Source organism: Aphelocoma coerulescens, chromosome 3 (assembly GCF_041296385.1).
Source record: "Aphelocoma coerulescens isolate FSJ_1873_10779 chromosome 3, UR_Acoe_1.0, whole genome shotgun sequence".
NCBI lineage: Eukaryota > Metazoa > Chordata > Aves > Passeriformes > Corvidae > Aphelocoma > Aphelocoma coerulescens.
The window spans coordinates 4,719,836-4,736,954 of record NC_091016.1 but is presented as its reverse complement, the minus strand read 5'-3'; the positions used below and the strand labels follow the sequence as shown (position 1 = coordinate 4,736,954).

At 50.0% G+C, this 17,119-nt stretch overlaps 1 protein-coding gene and 1 long non-coding RNA gene across 4 annotated transcripts in view; both read left to right on the top strand.

Moving 5' to 3' along the window:
• BCL11A (BCL11 transcription factor A) overlaps positions 1-5,440 on the top strand; it is a 136,797-nt gene extending 131,357 nt beyond the window's left edge. For all 3 annotated transcript variants that reach the window (XM_069008899.1, XM_069008898.1, XM_069008900.1), the window contains exon 4: positions 4,922-5,440. In XM_069008899.1, coding sequence (XP_068865000.1) covers positions 4,922-5,023 — 102 coding nt within the window. In that variant the 3' untranslated portion in view covers positions 5,024-5,440. The remainder of the gene's footprint in view (positions 1-4,921) is intronic.
• A 2,182-nt stretch (positions 5,441-7,622) lies between these two features.
• On the top strand, positions 7,623-16,016 carry LOC138107114 (uncharacterized). Its single transcript, XR_011149236.1, has 3 exons — positions 7,623-7,889; positions 14,836-14,923; positions 15,605-16,016. It is a non-coding gene; the product is annotated as an uncharacterized lncRNA (long non-coding RNA).
• Positions 16,017-17,119: the final 1,103 nt, after the last annotated feature.

Genomic DNA, 17,119 nt, shown 5'->3' with positions numbered 1-17,119 from the left:
TTCATCGTCTTGGTGATGTACAAGACTTGTTACTCATTTTAAAATGGTAGTGGAAATTCTATGCCTTGGATATACACAGCTCTTCAGGTTGTATAAAAACATGCATTGGGGAAAGGTTTAAGATTATATAGTACTTAAATATAGGAAAATGCACACTCATGTTGATTCCTATGCTAAAACACATTTATGGTCTCTTTTTTCTGTATTTCTAGAATGGTATTTGAATTAAATGTTCATCTAGTGTAGGCACTATAGTATTTATATTGAAGCTTGTATTTTTAACTGTTGCTTGTTCTCTCAAAAGGTATCGATGTACCTTTTTTGGTAGTGGAAAAAAAAAAAAAACCACAGGCTGCCACAGTATATTTTTTTAATTTGGCAGGATAATATAGTGCAAATTATTTGTATGTTTCAAAAAAAAGAAAAAAGACAAAAAGACAAAAAAGGTGTGACATTGTACAGATCCGAGGCCATATAATGGCCCTCTGGGGGAAACCTGTTCCGATGTCATGCTGCTGGCCGTCACAGAGGGGTGTACATATCTTTTTTCGTTCTTTTTTCCTGCTGCCATACTGTATGCAGTACTGCAAGCTAATAACGTTGGTTTGTTATGTAGTGTGCTTTATGTCCCTTTCCTTCTATCACCCGACATTCCAGCATCTTAACTTCATATGCAGTAAAAGAAAGAAAGAAAAGAAAGAAAAGAAAAGAAAGAAAGAAAAAAAAGCTAAAAAAAAAAAAAAGGAAAAAAAAAAAAGAAAAGAAAAAACCGTTTTGCAGTTTTTTTCATTGCCAAAAACTAAATGGTGCTTTATATTTAGATTGGAAAGAATTTCATATGCAAAGCATATTAAAGAGAAAGCCCGCTTGAGTCAATACTTTTTTGTAAATGGCAATGCAGAATATTTTGTTATTGGCCTTTTCTATTCCTGTAATGAAAGCTGTTTGTCGTAACTTGAAATTTTATCTTTTACTATGGGAGTCACTATTTATTATTGCTTATGTGCTCTGTTCAAAACAGAGGCACTTAATTTGATCTTTTATTTTTCTTTGGGGTTTTTTTGGGGGGGGATTTTTTTTAAATTTTTTTTTTAATTTTTTTTTTTTTTTATTATTTGGATGACCAAAGGTCATTACAACCTGGCTTTTTATTGTATTTGTTTCTGGTCTTTGTTAAGTTCTATTGGAAAAACCACTGTCTGTGTTTTTTTGGCAGTTGTCTGCATTATCCTGTTCATACACCCATTTTGTCCCTTTATTGAAAAAATAAAAAAAAAAACCTTAAAGTACACAGTGTCAGCTTCTGGTGTCCTCATTTGACACACGCTGTAGGTGGCTTCCAGCAGCAGGCTGTAGGGGAAGGTCCCGCGCAGGGGTGTTTTGGGGGGCTCCGATCCCCAGGGAGCGCCCGCCACCCAGCTTGGCCTTAAATAAGCCCCCTCTGCCCAGGAAGAGGATTTTTGGGCTAAGGAGTTCACTTTCCGGCCAGTGGGAAGTGTTGGTAGTCTGGACCTGTAGCTTTGGGATTTTTCCCCCATCTAGATCAGGACTGAGCTGTGACCCCCTCACCGCGATAGCCTGCGGCCCCCCCGGCCTTCACTCGGTCTGCAGCAGGGATTCCCTCCCCGTTTGGTAAATCTGTGGCAGAAGAGGTGAGCAAACCAACAGCTCTGCGGCCCCCCGGGACTCCCCCATCCCCGGCTGCTTTTGGGGACGGGGTGAAATCAGCCACTGGCGCATGTGGGCGCGTGGGCAGGAGCTGATTTCTCTCGGGGGGCTGAGGTCTCCCGCCGCGGCTCCGGGATCGCACTGACCCCAGCCCAGAGCTCCCAGTCCGGCTCCCGCCTGGAGCTGGGAGCTCCCCTCTTTTCTCCCCGGGCTTTGATATTTTTTTGGTGGGAATTGCAGGTTTCTGTGCATTGTCTCTAAAATCCGGAGTTCAGGTCCCCCCGTCCCCCCCTTAGGGGTCTGTATATGTTGTCAGTTTGACAAATACTGCATGTTGCAGCATCTCTTTACTTTATTAAAGCACGTACCGCTGTGATACTGTCTCTTGCTGTTCCTAGTGTAATGGATTTAATACTTTTTTTTTCTTTTCCTTTTTTTGATTTCTGTAAAACCTTCCAGTTGTTCTGTCGTCTTCTTGTGATGGCATCGTTTGTTGCCTGTATTTTGCCCGGCGCCTTCTGAAGGGGAGGTTTGGAATTTAAAAAAAAGACAGAAATACCTATCTCAAGAAAAAAAAATTATTCCTTTTCTAAGACAGATTTGAAAAGAAAGTAGTAAAGCTCCATTTTAATCCTGGAAGAGGAGGAATGAAGATTTTGTTGTCTGGGCTAGTGGGATGAGAGTGCAGGAGGGCTGGAAAGGTGCCGGCAGTGCCCCCCGAGCTGCGCTCCCCTTCAGCAGGCTGGTACCCACTGGCTGGAGGTGGAGTTGTGCCAGAGGGATCCCTAGTACAGCATAGGGCAGGCAGAGTCCAGCCCCCGCATGGGGAGCTCAAGGTGACAGGCATGGATGCTGGCTGTTCCTTGGAGGGCCGGGGTCCACAGGGATGTGCTTTGCAGCTGCCTTGATGACACATCTTTGGATCCCGGGCCATGAAATACCTGTACGGAGTCCAGTCTCTCCCTGTCCCTATTTTTATTGCTGGTTGTTGAGACCACAGTGGAGATGTTTTCTAGAGGACTCGGGTTAGCTGTGCCCGGGGTTGAGCGTAGCCTGGCTGTCTTTCAGAGTGGGCGCTGTACCCTGTGTCGGTCCTGCGGTGGTCGTCGTCCCACTTCCTTTCCCTGTCCTGCATTTTACTTAAGAAATAATCCTATATAAAAGCATATAGACAGGCATCTGCATATATCCATATACAGGCATCACTAGGCAGACCTGTGCTGCTACAAGATTAACCAGTGGAAAGCAAACAATTGACTTCTTTATTAAGTGGCACAGTGATGCGTGTGATTCACAGGTTTCCCAAAGCTAAATTTTCCAGGTTTCCCAGAGCTAAACGAGCCCAGTGGGCGCCGCGTGGCACACAGGGCAGGGGCGGTGGTTTGGAGGAAGGAGCTGCGGGAGAAGCAGCTCCTGCTGTAGGGGGAATTGTCTGAACACCGGCTGGCGAGAGCGTAGCTTGAGAATGGCAACGTGCCGTCACCCCGACACCAAAGCAGATGTTCATGAACGTGGTGTTTTTCTGCCAGGGGCAATAAGTTAATGGTGTGATGAGCCCACTGAAGTTTGTTGGGTTGGGGCATGGATGTCCCAGGCCCCACCACGTGTTCTCGAGCTGCTTTGGCATCCTGTGCACGCGTGACCTGCGCTGCCTGGAAACTTCCCTGTTTCTAAGCAAAAAGATGTCTCTAGGAATAAGTGATATTTGGGTAACAGTGTCTTTATTTTTAAAATCTCAAGCCCCGTCAACTTTTGAGGAGGAACGTGGTTTTATGGCATAGACCCTTTCGTGTCTAATCTCCTCCAAACGGAATGAGTAATGTAATGAAGGTGCTGAAACAGTACCCAGAATTTAGACTACAGATGTTTCATATTTATAATGTTTCCAAGGGCCGAGATAATACGGGAGTAAGTGATACCATGTCTTTGCTCGACATTCAGGAGGCTGTGGCATATCTGATGAGACACAGTTTTGGGGTTTATCTAAGCGCAGAGTTTGTACCAAACAGGAAAGAGATACCAGCTGCTCTTTTAGATCCCTCCTTCTCTTTTTTCCTCCAATAAAGGTTGAAACCCACTTTTGGCGGATGCATGGACAAATTCTAGTATTGACTAGGAGAGAGTGATACTGCCCAGAGGGCTCTCTGCCAGAGCTGCTGAAGAGATGCTGCTCCTCGAGCCCAGATGCTCAGCTGCTGGTTTCCACTGAGCCACAGGGATGCAGGAGGGGCAGGAGGTGGGGGGGAACCCCAAGGTGTTGAGCCCCTTGGCAGGACTTAAGCTTTGCAGTGCTGTTGTGCTTGTAGCTGGGATGGCTGTGCTGCTCTTGGCTGCCTTGGAAGTCTCAGTCAGCTTTAACATTAGCCTGGAAACTGTTGGGCTCAGACAGCAGCAGCAACAAGCCCTCCCCAGAGGGAAGTCGGGCGTGGTGCTCTTGACTTCAGAGGAGACACTCCAGTTAACACCCAGTGAAGATCTGGCCTAGGAAGGAGCTGGCTATTAAGTCCTGATGGCAGCTCACGTGTAGTAGACCTTTAACCCCTCTTTTAAGTATTAATGAAGTAAATTCCATAGAAACCAGCTCCCCGTTGGGCTGCCAAGGTGGATTTTGAGGGGTGTGTTGGTGATGTGCCAGCCTTGCCACCAGTGTAGCCCTTAGCCTGTCGCGTGGGTAGCGCAGTGCTGGGTGATGGACCCAGAGCAGGGGCTCGGAGCCAGGAATGATTGCTGTCCCAGTGCCCCATCCCATGCTGCTGGAGTCGATGGCTTTGCTGGGCGTGGGCTGGGGCTGTGCAGCTTGAGCTTTGCTGCCGTGACGCGCACTTCCATGCCGTGCGATATCCACCGCGCCGGGAGTTGGGAAAAGCCCTCCGCGAACCACCCGCCGTGTGCCGTGTTAACAGTACTGATGGCTTTAGGAGGGCCTTCAGCACCTGGGGGAAGCCCATGAGGGTCTGGGAAAGTGTAGGAGGAGGTTTGCAAGACAGGCTGGCTTGGTCCTTGCCCAGTAAAATCTGGAGGTTTTTCTTCCTAAATGATCCCCGTGGTTCCTGCGTGGTGCCGAGGATGCCGGATGCGAGGGCGTGGCCTGAGAGAGGAAGGGCTCCGTCCTGCCGTATCCCTTTGTGGTAGTTGGGTGTCCCTAGTTGTTAGAGACAAAAAAAGAGACAAAAAGAGAAGTAGGATAAGGGAATGACTCACACCGTGGGCCGTGTCACACCTGTTCTCTCCTCTGTCCCCATGCTCTCTTTAGGTTCGGCGTACCCCCCCAGCTGGCGCAGCGCCCAGGGAGCCCCGGATGTCTGGCAGTTTTCGGATGGAAGTTCAAGAGCACTTAAATTCTGAAAGGAGGTGAAGCTGGGGCGAGCGGCCGGCGGCGTCTCGGCGTCCAGAGGTGGCCTCTGTCCTGCTGGCTCGCCGCATCCCCGGGAGAGCCTGAGGAGTCACCCGCCGAAGGCAGCGCTCCCCGGGCTCCTCCTGCCTGCAAGACTATCGTATTTATATTTTGTAATAGAGTACAACACTTCTTTGGGGTTGGTTTTCTGGTTTTTTGGGGTTTTTTTTTGTTCATTGGTTTCTTTTTTCATTTTCTAAAAACAAACAAACAAAAAAAACCCATGCACCAAGGTCAAGGGCTTAATGATGGCTTCGACTGGCTCCTTTCCCCATGGAAAAGACTGTCTTGCTCTCGTGGACAACCCGGCCTGTTGGTTATCCCTGCAACGTGCCATTCCTCGGGAGGCACATCTGATGTGATGAATTAAAAATAAAGCAAAACACAGTGTAGGTCTGTGGGTGGGTGGGAAATTGCCATAATAAATGTTGGAGCTTTAGGTTTTGTTTGCTCTGTCTTTAATTTTTAATGCTAACAAGGGCCAGACGGCTGGTGTGACTTTGTGTTCCCGTACCGGCTGCAGAAAAGCAAGTGCTGAGTTTTCACTGGGGATGGTGTTGGCACCAGGGGCTGCCTGGCCCTGGCAGACAGAGCTAGGCCAGGAGTCGGGCTTTGGGCTGGGCGCCCCGAGCAGTGCTGAGCCCCCTCTGGCCTTTGGTGGTGCTGAAAGGGGGGGCTCTCCCAGCTCTCCTGCATCACCCGCCCCTCCTTGATGAATGCCAGCTGTCGTGTTGCATTTCTGCTGTTAAGCTATGTACTTTTGGGGCTGCTGGGATCCGTGACGTCCGCTCGTGTCCGCGCGAGGAGAAGTGAGGCCAGCGCAGGTTTCGGAAGGAGCGATAGCGGTGCTGTGGAGATGCTGTCAGACCAGGGGATGCAGAGCCCTGCCCTGAGCTGGGGGAGCTGCTGTCAGGTTGTTGTCCCAGTGTTCCCCAGACTTTGCACCAGGGGCATGAGCTTTCCTGCTTGCCAGCGACGCTCATCCCTTGCTCGGGTCTGAGCACCCACCCAAGGAGTCTCCTGGTTCAGGGCCCAGGCACTTTGCCTGAAGAAGATGGGTTATGTGTGAGCTTTGTGCTGTCTCTGATGGGATTTATAGGCTGTAGCTGCTCATGCCTGTGCTGATGAGTGGGAATGGACCTTATTTGGTGAAAGAAGCCAGCTGGGTAGCGAGTGGAGTGGCTGGCTGGCCGTGTCGGGCTGCCGGGATCAGTTGGGATGGAGCCGAGTCGTGGGGAAAGGGACAATGGATTTACTGACTTTGTGTATTAACTGCAATCTCACTTCTGTTTTATTCATCTCCTTCCTTACAATCTGAGCGAGACGCTCACTTGGGGTGACTCTCTCCTGGTGAAACGGCCGTAGGGAAAACAGTGTTGCCTTTTCCATGAGCGGTGGTTGCTCTTCTGTTTTTTAAAACCCTGGGCTGTGGTTCTCATGGTGGCCTGGGCACAGCACAAGCACAGGCACTTTGGTACCTTAAAATTTGGCTGGGGTGGGCAGCAGGAGGGAGCATCTCCAAGGGGTGCCACACTGGGAGCTTGGAGGACTTGGTGCACTGGGACACAAAGGGAGCTACTGCTGCTTCTTCTAAGGTGATTTGGTCTTTGAGGGGAAACTACCCAAAAATCTACGCACAGCCTCAGCTTTTTTTATCATTAGGGGATGTTTTTAAAGGTTCTTCCTATCCCAGTCTGTACTGCCACCTCTGTGTCTGCTCCTAAGGGGGTTTTGAGCCTTGGAAGGGTGAATCCTGTTGGATTAAGCACCCGATTGTGAGTGCACTAGTGGTGGGGAGTTAGGCACCTGCTCCTGCCCTGGGGATCTCTGCTCCAGGCAGCTGTGTCAGATCAGAGCTGATGGAGTTATTTACTGCAAAGGGGGTTGCTCTGCTCATTTCTCTAGACTGCGAATCAGGACTCACCCGGTCCGTATCTACAGCAGGCGTGGCCCAGGGCAGCTGGGAAGCTGCTTTATAAGGGGTTTCAGTGAGCTGGCTCCTTCTGGGGGTGTCTGACCCCTGCTTTGTGTGAGCACAGGTTAAACTTGGCTCATGGATGTCTTCTGGGGTAGCTGGTTATGCTTTTGCTGCTCTGCCTGGTGGAACAAGCATGATGGGATCTTGCTTTCTCTGGCTGTGGCTTGTCTCTCCTTCAGCAGGCAGCGTGAGGGCAGGGGTCTCTCCCCAGAAAAGCAGTAAATAACAAAGGCGGGGAGGGCTGAATGTGTTCTGCCAAGCACAGAAGTGATACCTGAAGTGCTGAAGATGCAGTGAAATAGTCTTTAAAATGTCTATTTTTTAATACAGTTGTTAAACTCTCCCCCCACTCTTAGGACTTGGAAACATCTTCAGAATGGGTGTTGCCTTAAAGTTGCACACAGGTGCAATGTCTGTGCTGAGCCCCTTGCAATCCATGGGGCTCCGGTCCCTGGCTGCCAGCCCTGCTCCTGCTCCAGGCTCTGCTGTGGCCCTTGCAGAGCTCCAGGACAGCCTCAGCACGGGTGGAGATTCCAAAGGGTTTCCACTGCCCTGGGTGACCTGAGGGGGCTGCGTGCTTTAATTAAGGGTGTTATTAGGGTCCTCTTTTTGTCTGACCAGGACTTGGCTGAGTCCCGTTGCTGTGTCTGTGCTTGGGATCACCTTAATCACTTAATGAGTTTCTGCCAATTAGTAAGGGTCTGAGGTTTCCTGCGAGGGGAGGGCTGGGAGCCTGTTGGCCTCAAAGCTGGAGGTTGCTGTGGTTTTGGTGCAAGAGGGGCAATCTTTCCAGGGGTTTTGTATTTTAGCATCTTCTCCAGGTGTTGGTCTGCACATCCAACTTTGAAAGTAAGTATGATTGGTCTTTATTAAAAACAAAAAAAGCTCCTAAAGTTTTAGAGTTGTTAATAAACGAAAGATAAATGTTCTCCTTCCCAGTCCAGGGGGTTGAGATGAACAAGATTCCTGGGAATCACCTGGCTTAGCTTTGAGGTTTTGGGTTTAGAAAGCTACTTTCAGACTTGGAGATGATCTGACTATGCTGTGTTTGATTTCTAAGCACACTTTTCCTGACACTAAAATGCAGCAAAGGTCAAGCCTGTTATGAAGTCTAGCTTAAATTTTGCTTTCAAAATAATGTAAACTTTGGATTCATGATGCATCTGGGCTGTGGAATTTTATGAGATGCAAGACCTCTCCTCAGAAGGGATCTGAAAGCAGATTTTGTGAGTGAGTTTCCAAGCAAAGCTGCCAAACTCCCTGTATTTTGTATCAACCCCAGCTTTGTGTTGGGTCCCACCGAGTGATGGTGGGACCAGCAGCAGCATCCATCTGGGGAGCATGGTGGTGTTGGTGGCTGGCAGTGTGGACTCTGGGGGAAGGTGGCGGGAAGCCCCATCCTCCTTGGGTGGCTGGAGGTTATTTTTCCCATCTTTAGCCTTTCCTTTGGGTTTACATCTCCCATCTTGTGTGTGTTTGAGCTGCCTGGGTGCTGGTGAGACTTGGGGTGAGCTTTTACCTGTGGATTTTTGGCAGTGAGGGGGAGGACCTGCTAAACATCCCTGCTGTTCCAGGGCTCTCTGCTCTGCTGTGGTGTTTCACCTGACCCCACTATAAAGTCTTACTGAGGAGTGAGCTGAACACCCCGACCCTCAAAAATGAGAGTGGTGCCTCATCTGCTTCTTTTCTTACTCTCTGCTTCTCCTCCTGCCCAGTTTTCTCATTTCAGACATCATTCAGTTGTGTGTCGTATCTGTTACAAGTCAAACATTGTTGCCCCTCCATCCCAATTCTCTCCCCCCAAAAATCACCCTCTTAGCATTCATCTTCTACAGGGGTCCAAGTAATCAATTATTCCCAAGGAAAGATGGAGTTGCAGGGGGCAGAACAACAACAAAATAAAGCCCCTAAACCCCAAATATGGCCCTTACTCCTTAATCTCACTGGATAGAGTTACACATCTGGTAGAGGCTTGTTCGTTGTTGCTATTACTTTTATTGCATCTTTAGCAGTGATGAAGTTCAGATGGCAGAACCAGTGGGCCCCAATTTAATTTTGCCTGGCCTCCCGTAATGAGCACGATGTGATCCCTGGGAATGCTGGCTCAGCCGCGGCTCCGTGGCCATGGGCAGAGTGCTGCGGGCTGGGCAGGCAAAACCCCACAGTGAGGGCGGGAGGAGGAGGAAAATCTGGGACTGGGGATGGTAACAGGTGGGTGGAGGTGCCTGTGCTGTGTGAGCATCAAATCCTGCAGTGAGGGGGATGGATGGGCAGGTGGTTTCTCCTAGCAAAACCCAGATGAGGTGGCTTCCCACCTTTTTTTGGTGGCTGGGGTGTGTGCGCCGCGCCGCTTTCCGAGGTTGGTCCAGCCCTGATGGCTCTTCCCTGGCGATTTCCATGACCCTCCAGGTTTCCAGTGGTGATGTACAGAAGCTCCCACCTCTCCCCCAATGTCTGCATGTGTCTAAGGGCTATACAGGACTCATTTACGGGCCTCCCATCGGTGGGATATGTGCATGCAAAATGAAGGTTGTATTTGGCTTCTCATATTCGGATCTATATTCCATATTGTGTTGACCAAGAAAAACTCCTCAGCCCCTGTGCTGAAGAATGTGATGGACTGATGACTTTCAGAAACGTACTGTAAATCAAGGAGGCTAATAAATACTTGCTATTAATAAAACAGGGCTACTGCCTTTCAAGTTATTTTCACGTTTTACAGCATCCCAATTTAAATGGCATCACGAAGGTGGTACCTTTGGACCTCCCCTCCTCCCCCAGCACGGTGTGGCTCAGCTTAACCCCCCCACAGGCTCAGGCAGGAGTTTTTCCTCAGTGACGAGGTTTAGATGGAGCAGTAAGCCCCCTGCCCAACCCCACAGAGCTGATGAGGGGTTGACCCCAGTGCCAGGGTCCCCTTGACAGAGGAGTGGCCTTGGGTCATCCCTGTGGTCTGGCAGATGACGCCCAGAGCTTGCCAAGCCCGGTGCATCAAAGAGCCCGCAGCCAAAAGCTCCACCACCTGCACCAGCTCATGCTAAACCTTTAATGGTTCCCAGTTGTGAGCGTAGCCGCTCCAGGTGGTGAGTGCACAGGCAGAGCATCCACAGGCTGCTTAACCCTTTCCCTCAGGTTTCTCTGGATCTGTGCATGAGAGGTTGGGTGAAGGTGGTGGTGGCCAGGGGCCTCCCATGACAGACACCTGCAGGCAGCAGAAAATGGGGCTTTGAATTTGCTTCCAGAGTATCTGCATCCGTGCTCCTAGTGCCTACAGGGGTGCCAGATCACTCTTTATGTGTGCCCTTGGACACCTGGGACACTGGGCAGGGAGGGAGCAGGGGATGGATAAATAAACCTTTTTTCTCTTTGAGTGTCTGTCCTTTCCCTGACCTCCTCCTGCAGCTCTACATTGGTGAGCAGAGCCTGGTGGCTGTAACACTTCTGTCCCCCTTCCCTGTGGGCTGAGGGTGTCCTCTGGCAGCCCTTGCTCCATGGCTTGTGCCCATGAAACCCCTCGCTGGTGGGCAGTGGGGTCCCTGCCTGTACTGCCATCCCCAAAAACCCCCTGCACACCTAATTCCACCATGGATAAAACTTATTTTTTAGGGTCTCCTTCCTTTTCCCTGCTGCCTGCCTGGCATGCTCCCCTGGGCTTTGGCTTTTCCGTTTGGAGGCTTTGGGGAGGAGCATCCCTTTGGGAACTGCTCTGCACCTGGCTGCTCCCGTTGGCTTTTTTTGTTGCCTAAAATCCCTCTTTAGCTGTTTTTCTTACTTTTTTTTCCCCTCCTCTCTCTCCCCTGCTGAAGAGACAGCACCTTCTGCAGCTGTAGTGATTAAAGGGGAGGGGAAAGAAAAAAATAAAAGCTTATTTAAAGCAGCGCCTGGCAATATAAAATAAGGTGTGGAGGTGATGAATGATCCCGGGGTACATTAAAGCAGGGGCTGGCATTTTCGACATCGCTCCTACTCGCGGCGTGTTTGAGCGCTTTCGGAGCCCGGCTGTTTGGAAACACCAAGCATCCGCCCCTGGGCCCTAATTCGGGCAAGTTTAAAAACGTCCTCTGGGATTTAGGCAAGTTGTTGCTGTTTTTCCTCTCCCGAAGACCCGGGTGCTGCTGCTCAGATGTGGGGCTGGAAAGCCACAGGAGATCCCACCCTGGCCTTGCTCCGCCTCCCGAGGGTGAGGGGATCAGAGGATGGGCGCTGCTGGAAGGCGCGGAGATGGGGAAGCCCCTCGGCTTTTAAATGCTTTTTGAAAGCTCTTGGAAGTGCATTCCCAGCATTGCTGTGGGAGGCAGTCAGGAGAGAGGGAGGAAAAGAACAGAGCTCATTGCATGCGAGGAGCAGGGCAGGTGCAGGGAAATTATGCATTTTTCCGGACCGGCTTATTCCCTTCTGTGTATTAAACATTATTTTAATATTCGAGTGACAATGTTTTATAATTAAGCTAAATGTAAGAGCTGGAGCACACTGGAGAGCTGGGCTCGGTGTGGGGAGGTGAGGAAGGTTCCCTCCCTCTGCCCAGGATTAACCCCAGGCTGCAGCATCCTCTCTGGAAGGTACGGAGCCTGGCTCTGGAATTCCAACACACCCTGTGTTCCGGCAAGGAAAACCTTTAACTCATAAAGGTTGTAATGTTAATACAGAAGAAAAGCCTTTTAAAAAATTACATTAGTTCACAGACATCTATTGAACTCATGAGGGGAAATCTAGCCCCTGAGAGATAGAAACTAAAGAGCTGAGCCATAAACCAGTACGATAACATCCTTATTATAAGATGCAAATTAAGGGGCCCAATTCACTTTAAAAAAGCATTATGAGTATTTAATTTTTCTAGTGGGAATATCTCTGAAGTTGGCCTGTGTGTGGTTTTTTGTGCTGTGTACTTAAAATAAAAAAGAAGAAACTAAGTCAGGCCATGAAGGAGCTGCTGAAGGCAGAGTTGAGGATGCTGAGCGGTGGTTTGGGTGTGGGAGGAAGGAGCTGGAGCTGATGGGGGGCAGGAGAGGATATGTTCACACTGGGTTCGGATGGGGAGCCCGTGGTTAAACCCAGCAGCATTGCAGTGGGGTTTCAGTGGTGTAAAACAGGGTCAGACCCTGCCCTGGGGTGTGTTTTAAGTGTTTCATCTCCAGAGCAGCTGGCGGGGTCCCTGTGCATCTCAGCTCTGACACTGGTGCCCTGTGGGTCGAGGACAAGCACTGGGTTGATGTCCCATCTGTGTTGTGTTTGGGATTTTCTGGACAACCCGCTCCCTGCCCTCTGTGTTGCATCTCCTTCTGGGCTGCCTTGATGTTGGTCACAGAAAACATTCAGTGGCAAAGGGATCACGAGACTTTTGGGTGCTTTGCTTGTGGCACTTCTTCACAATGGGAGTGATTTGAGGCTTAACCTTATCTGCTGAGTTTGGTTTTCCTGGCCATTTCTTGTTTCCTGGAGCCTTTTTAAGTTATTTTATTTTTCCCTCCCCTCTGAAGTTGGAAGATGGTGTAATCACTGCCCTTGGCTCTGTCCTTGCTGTTTGTCACATGCTGGAGGTTAAACTCTCGAGCCAGGAGAAGGACTTGACGTGAAAGGTGGGGACAGCTGGGACAAATGAAAACAAGAGCCTCCGAATGCCAGGCCCACTCTCCATCCAGCTTTAGGGTTGAAAGGTCAGGACTTGTTCAAAAAAGCACAGAAAATGTGGTACCCTCGTTTCACATCCTTAAAGACAAAAGGGTCGGTTCCGCCGCCTGCAAACCGGAGCCATCCGGAGCCTGGCATTGTCTTTTCAAATGTAGAAAATAAAACAAAAAGCTCTACCCTGGAAGATTGCTTTTCAGAGGGGCATTGTACTGCTCTCCTGTATAATGTGCAGAGGTCACGGGCTGAGTAAAACAGCGAGACCAGGTAAATACGTTCATTTGAAACCCGGGGATTTTATTTATTTTGTGGCATTGGAGAGCATCTCTCCAATTGTGGGCATGAAAGGGGGATGGGATGGGGGCTCTGCAGCTTGGCTTTGGGGTCAGGCTCTGTTCCCTCACCTCAGCTGCTGCCTGGAACTCAGGGCATGAAATAACAGCGTTTTTAATCTGTTGAGGAAAACCCTGGTCTCCAGCTGCACCCCAAAGGCTGAGCTTGGACAGGGTCTCTCAGCCATGCTTTGAAACTTGTTTCTCATCCCAAGGCTGCCTCCTTATCCTCTTTCTGACAATCAAGTACTTGTTTCCAAACCACCGTTTACAAGGAATATTGCGCTTCTTAAAGCAGCGTGGGTGCCCCCAGCCAGCAAAGACCATAAAACAGTGGTGGGTAATGCTTGTGTCAGGCACTGGCCTGGCTGGGCCCTGAGTAAAAGACTCCTGGCTTTGAGGGAACCTTTTTTTAAAAACAGAAAATAAATCCTTGTGTACCCTTTTATTTTGTTTAAGAATCATAAATCCAGCAGCTAACAGGGCTAGTGGTCCATCTGGGCAGCTGTATGGGGCCATGGGTTAGTTAGCCTGGGAATATTTATGGGGCTTTGCTGGCCGGGCACACTGAGGGGGCTCAGCACTTGTTGCACAGAGTATTAAACACCCATTAAAAACCCCCAAAAAACAACAACAGACCAACCTTTTCTGACAGAGCAGGCCATACCCTGATCCACAGATCTATAAAAAGAGGTGTTTTAGTAGTGTTTCTCCCCCATCTCCTCCTGAATCTGCATAGGAGCACCTGGAGCATCACGTGGCCAAAAAAAAAAAAATCACCTGGCTGTGCAGTGATGAGACTTTCACATGTCATTTCCAAAGAGAACTTTGTGGGAAGTTCAAGGATAAATATCCCAGCAATATGAAGCCCGTGGACAAACCCCAGCGATAACTTTTCCACGCCATTTCCAGCTCGCCTCGTACCCCCTAAACCTCCCCTTCCTCGTCGACTTAGGAGCAGGAGCCTCATAAATCCTTCGGACCCGGCTGCTTTATCAGGTCCCCCAGGCTGTCCCCGCGAAACCACGGCGTGGGCGGCGGGGATGAACATCTGCACGGGGGAAATCCTCCCGCTCCCGCAGCTCCCGCCGGCCGCTATCGCCGCCGGGAAGGCGGTTGTGGTTACGCAGCTCCGGGGCTGTGAAATGGGGAAGGATGTCCTTCCCTGCGGTTGGCAATTACGGAGCGGAGAGGAACAGCCGTGTTTCTGCATCCCGGAGTCGCTCTCCGGCAGCCAGGCGCAGATAAGGGGCGACGTGTAGGAAAACAAAGCTGGTGAACGAGTTGGGAAAGGGATTGTAAAAGCTCCCCGGGAGATTAAGTGCAGGTCTGCGCCCGTGCGTGGCTCTAGCAGCCCTTGGGAAGAGCGTTTCATATCACACAGCACCTTGCTTTAGGAAAAAAAATTAAAAAACCCAACCAAAAAGCCCTGTGTCCCTTTGTGCTTGTGCTTGTGTTTTGTCCCTGGAAAACCTTTAGCTTTTGGGAGCAGGTGGTGTGTTTGTGTCTCACACCCCTTGCACCACCAGAAAGGCCCAGGGATCAGCACCAGTGGAGAGTTGGCCTCTCCCAGGAGCTGGGATTCTCCATCACTGGGAATGCTCTGGAAAGGCTGAAGGGAGGGTTTATCCAGGATGGAGTGATGCCCAGTATCTGGCTCTCCATCCCTCCAGATATGGCTCCTGGTGTGGCTGGACTGCAGCTCCCTGGAGGTGCTGTGGGGCTGGATGAAGCTGGGGAGTACTCGCTGTGTGTGCTGTGGTTGGGGATAAGGAGCTGGGAAACATGGAATTATTGGTTTGCAGCAACACAAATGGCTGCCTCATACCCGGTTACAGGTGCTCCCTCTCATTCCTGTGCTGCCTGCAGTGGATCAGCTGGCTGAGGGCTCCTGGCTACATCCAGCCGAGGTGAGAATCTTTCCAGGTATGTTTTTTGTTTGGTTTGTTGGTTTGGTTTTGTTTAAAGACTGTGGCAGAGGTCCTGCTTGGTGCCAGATGTCTTTCCAGAGGTGCTTCATACCTCCCTCACACCTTACCGTGAGCATGAGGCAAGCTCTGACTTTTCACCTGCCCCGGTAACCCCCGGCCCTGGGGCTGGAGCAGCAGAGATGTCTGCAGACCAGGGCCTGCTCAGTTCTCCTTTCATGCATCCCTATATTCTTCTTCTCTAAAAGAAGCAAGTGAACCCCTCTCTGAGTTGCACTGAGGAAGCCTCAAAATCAGCGAGCAGCCTCAAAATCAGCGGGAATCCTGGAAATACTTGATCCTACTGTTTTTTTTTAATTTTAACGTTGCTTCTTGCACTGCAGTGAGAAAGCAGAGGTGAGTCCTCCTTGGCCAGGGAGGCACAGACAGGAAGGGGATGATCTTTGCCGATGGCTCCAGCTGGGATGTGCTGCTCCTCCCATCGGGAGCCCCTGTGGCTGGGGCCCTTCTCCCCACACTGCTTGGCAGGTTTTGGCACGACTTGCCGGAGCCAGGGACAAGGTGGGGTGTTTTCTTCAAGGTCAGGATTTAGGTGGATTGGCAAAGGGCTGTGGGAATGCTTTTAAGGTGTTGTGTTGCATATTTGCAGTTTTTATCTGTTTTGTTTTGTTGCAAGCAGTGTCAAGCTCTCCTGCCCTGCCTTTGTCCGACAGATGAGCAAAGAAGAGTTTGGGCTGCTGGAGATGCACGTTTATCCATCGTCTGCATCCCACCCTGGCCCTCTGCTCAGCATCTTTCCTCTTCTTCTCCCCACCCACCCCTCACAACCACTCTCCAAGGAGGTCAACGCACCAATGCACCCCCTTTTCCTCCCTCCTCATGGGCTACGTAAGGGATGGGAGTGAACTCACACTTTCACATACTCATTGCCACACTCGGAATCATAAAAATACCAGCATGAGAGTATCTCTGTAACACACAGGGAAGTCTTTCAAGAACTGGAGTCCAAGCCTGTGAAGAGATAAATAATAAGCAGTAATTAAAGATGCACACACCGTATCTCTCGGAATTGCAGGAGTTTTTGCAATGGATGGTCGAGGTGCTCGCTGCAGGAGTTTGGGGTGGCTGGGAGGGTGTGCAGCTCAGCAGCTGCCTTGCATTTGTGTTACTATTATTATTTAATGTGCTTTAATTGCCTCCGCTCCAGCCTGTCAGTGCTGGGCTTGCAGCCTGGCCACTGCCCACTGCCCACTGCCCCTCCTCGTACCCCCCTGCTGCAGATTAAAGACCTCGTGCCACCAAGCCGGGCTAACCACAAGGGTTTGTGCTACTGGCTCCCATCAGGATTACTTATCTGCATGGGATAGGCCCGAGGGCAAACCATCCTGGCACTCCAGCAGTGCTTTCCTGTGTGTGTTTCTGGGAAGTGGGGGGGCAGCCACATGCATGACCTGTTCTTCTGGCCTCTTCTCCACCACACTGCAGCCTCAGGTGCATTTTTAACTCCTCTGAAACATTTTGGGGATGGTTTTTTTCAAGCTAGTGCCTTTATTTTTTACACCTCTTTCCTCTCCTCTGACATGTCCGAATTGTCTCATCTCTTCTTTAGTATTGACATAAAAATGCAGCTGAGAAAACACTGAAGCTGTTTCAACAACTCCTGTGCTAAGAAGTAAAGTAAACCAGAAAGTAGTTACTACACTGGGACCTTATTCTTTAAATCAGCTTGTGGGGGGGAAGAAGTGAGAGTCCTTGGTAATTAGATTCTCTCCCTCATCCTAATTGCATTAACAATAAATCAGCTCCGAAGATCTGTTCCTTTTTAAGTTTTCTTGAATTTAGCCTTTGTCTGAGAATCTTGGAACAACAGAGCTGCAGTAAATATGATTAACCTGTAGTTAATGACTGGCATATTTTGGCTGTGCTCTGTGGATGCTCAGCCTGCCGTGGTTAACCATCGGGCTCTCGGAAAGCAGCCCCTGCCAAATCCAGGGAGTGGAGCAGCTGACGTGGTGAGCTGCTCCCTCCTGACCAGCGTTGTTTAAGGCTTTCTGTTGAGGGATAATTTGGCAGTTTGGTGGAAAACATTACCTTTCCCTCAGCATGGTTTTTTTCCCCCATCTCTTTTCAGGGTTGCTAAAAGGATTGAGAGTTTTAGTTTGGCAATGCTTCTTTTAATACCGTCTATAATTTC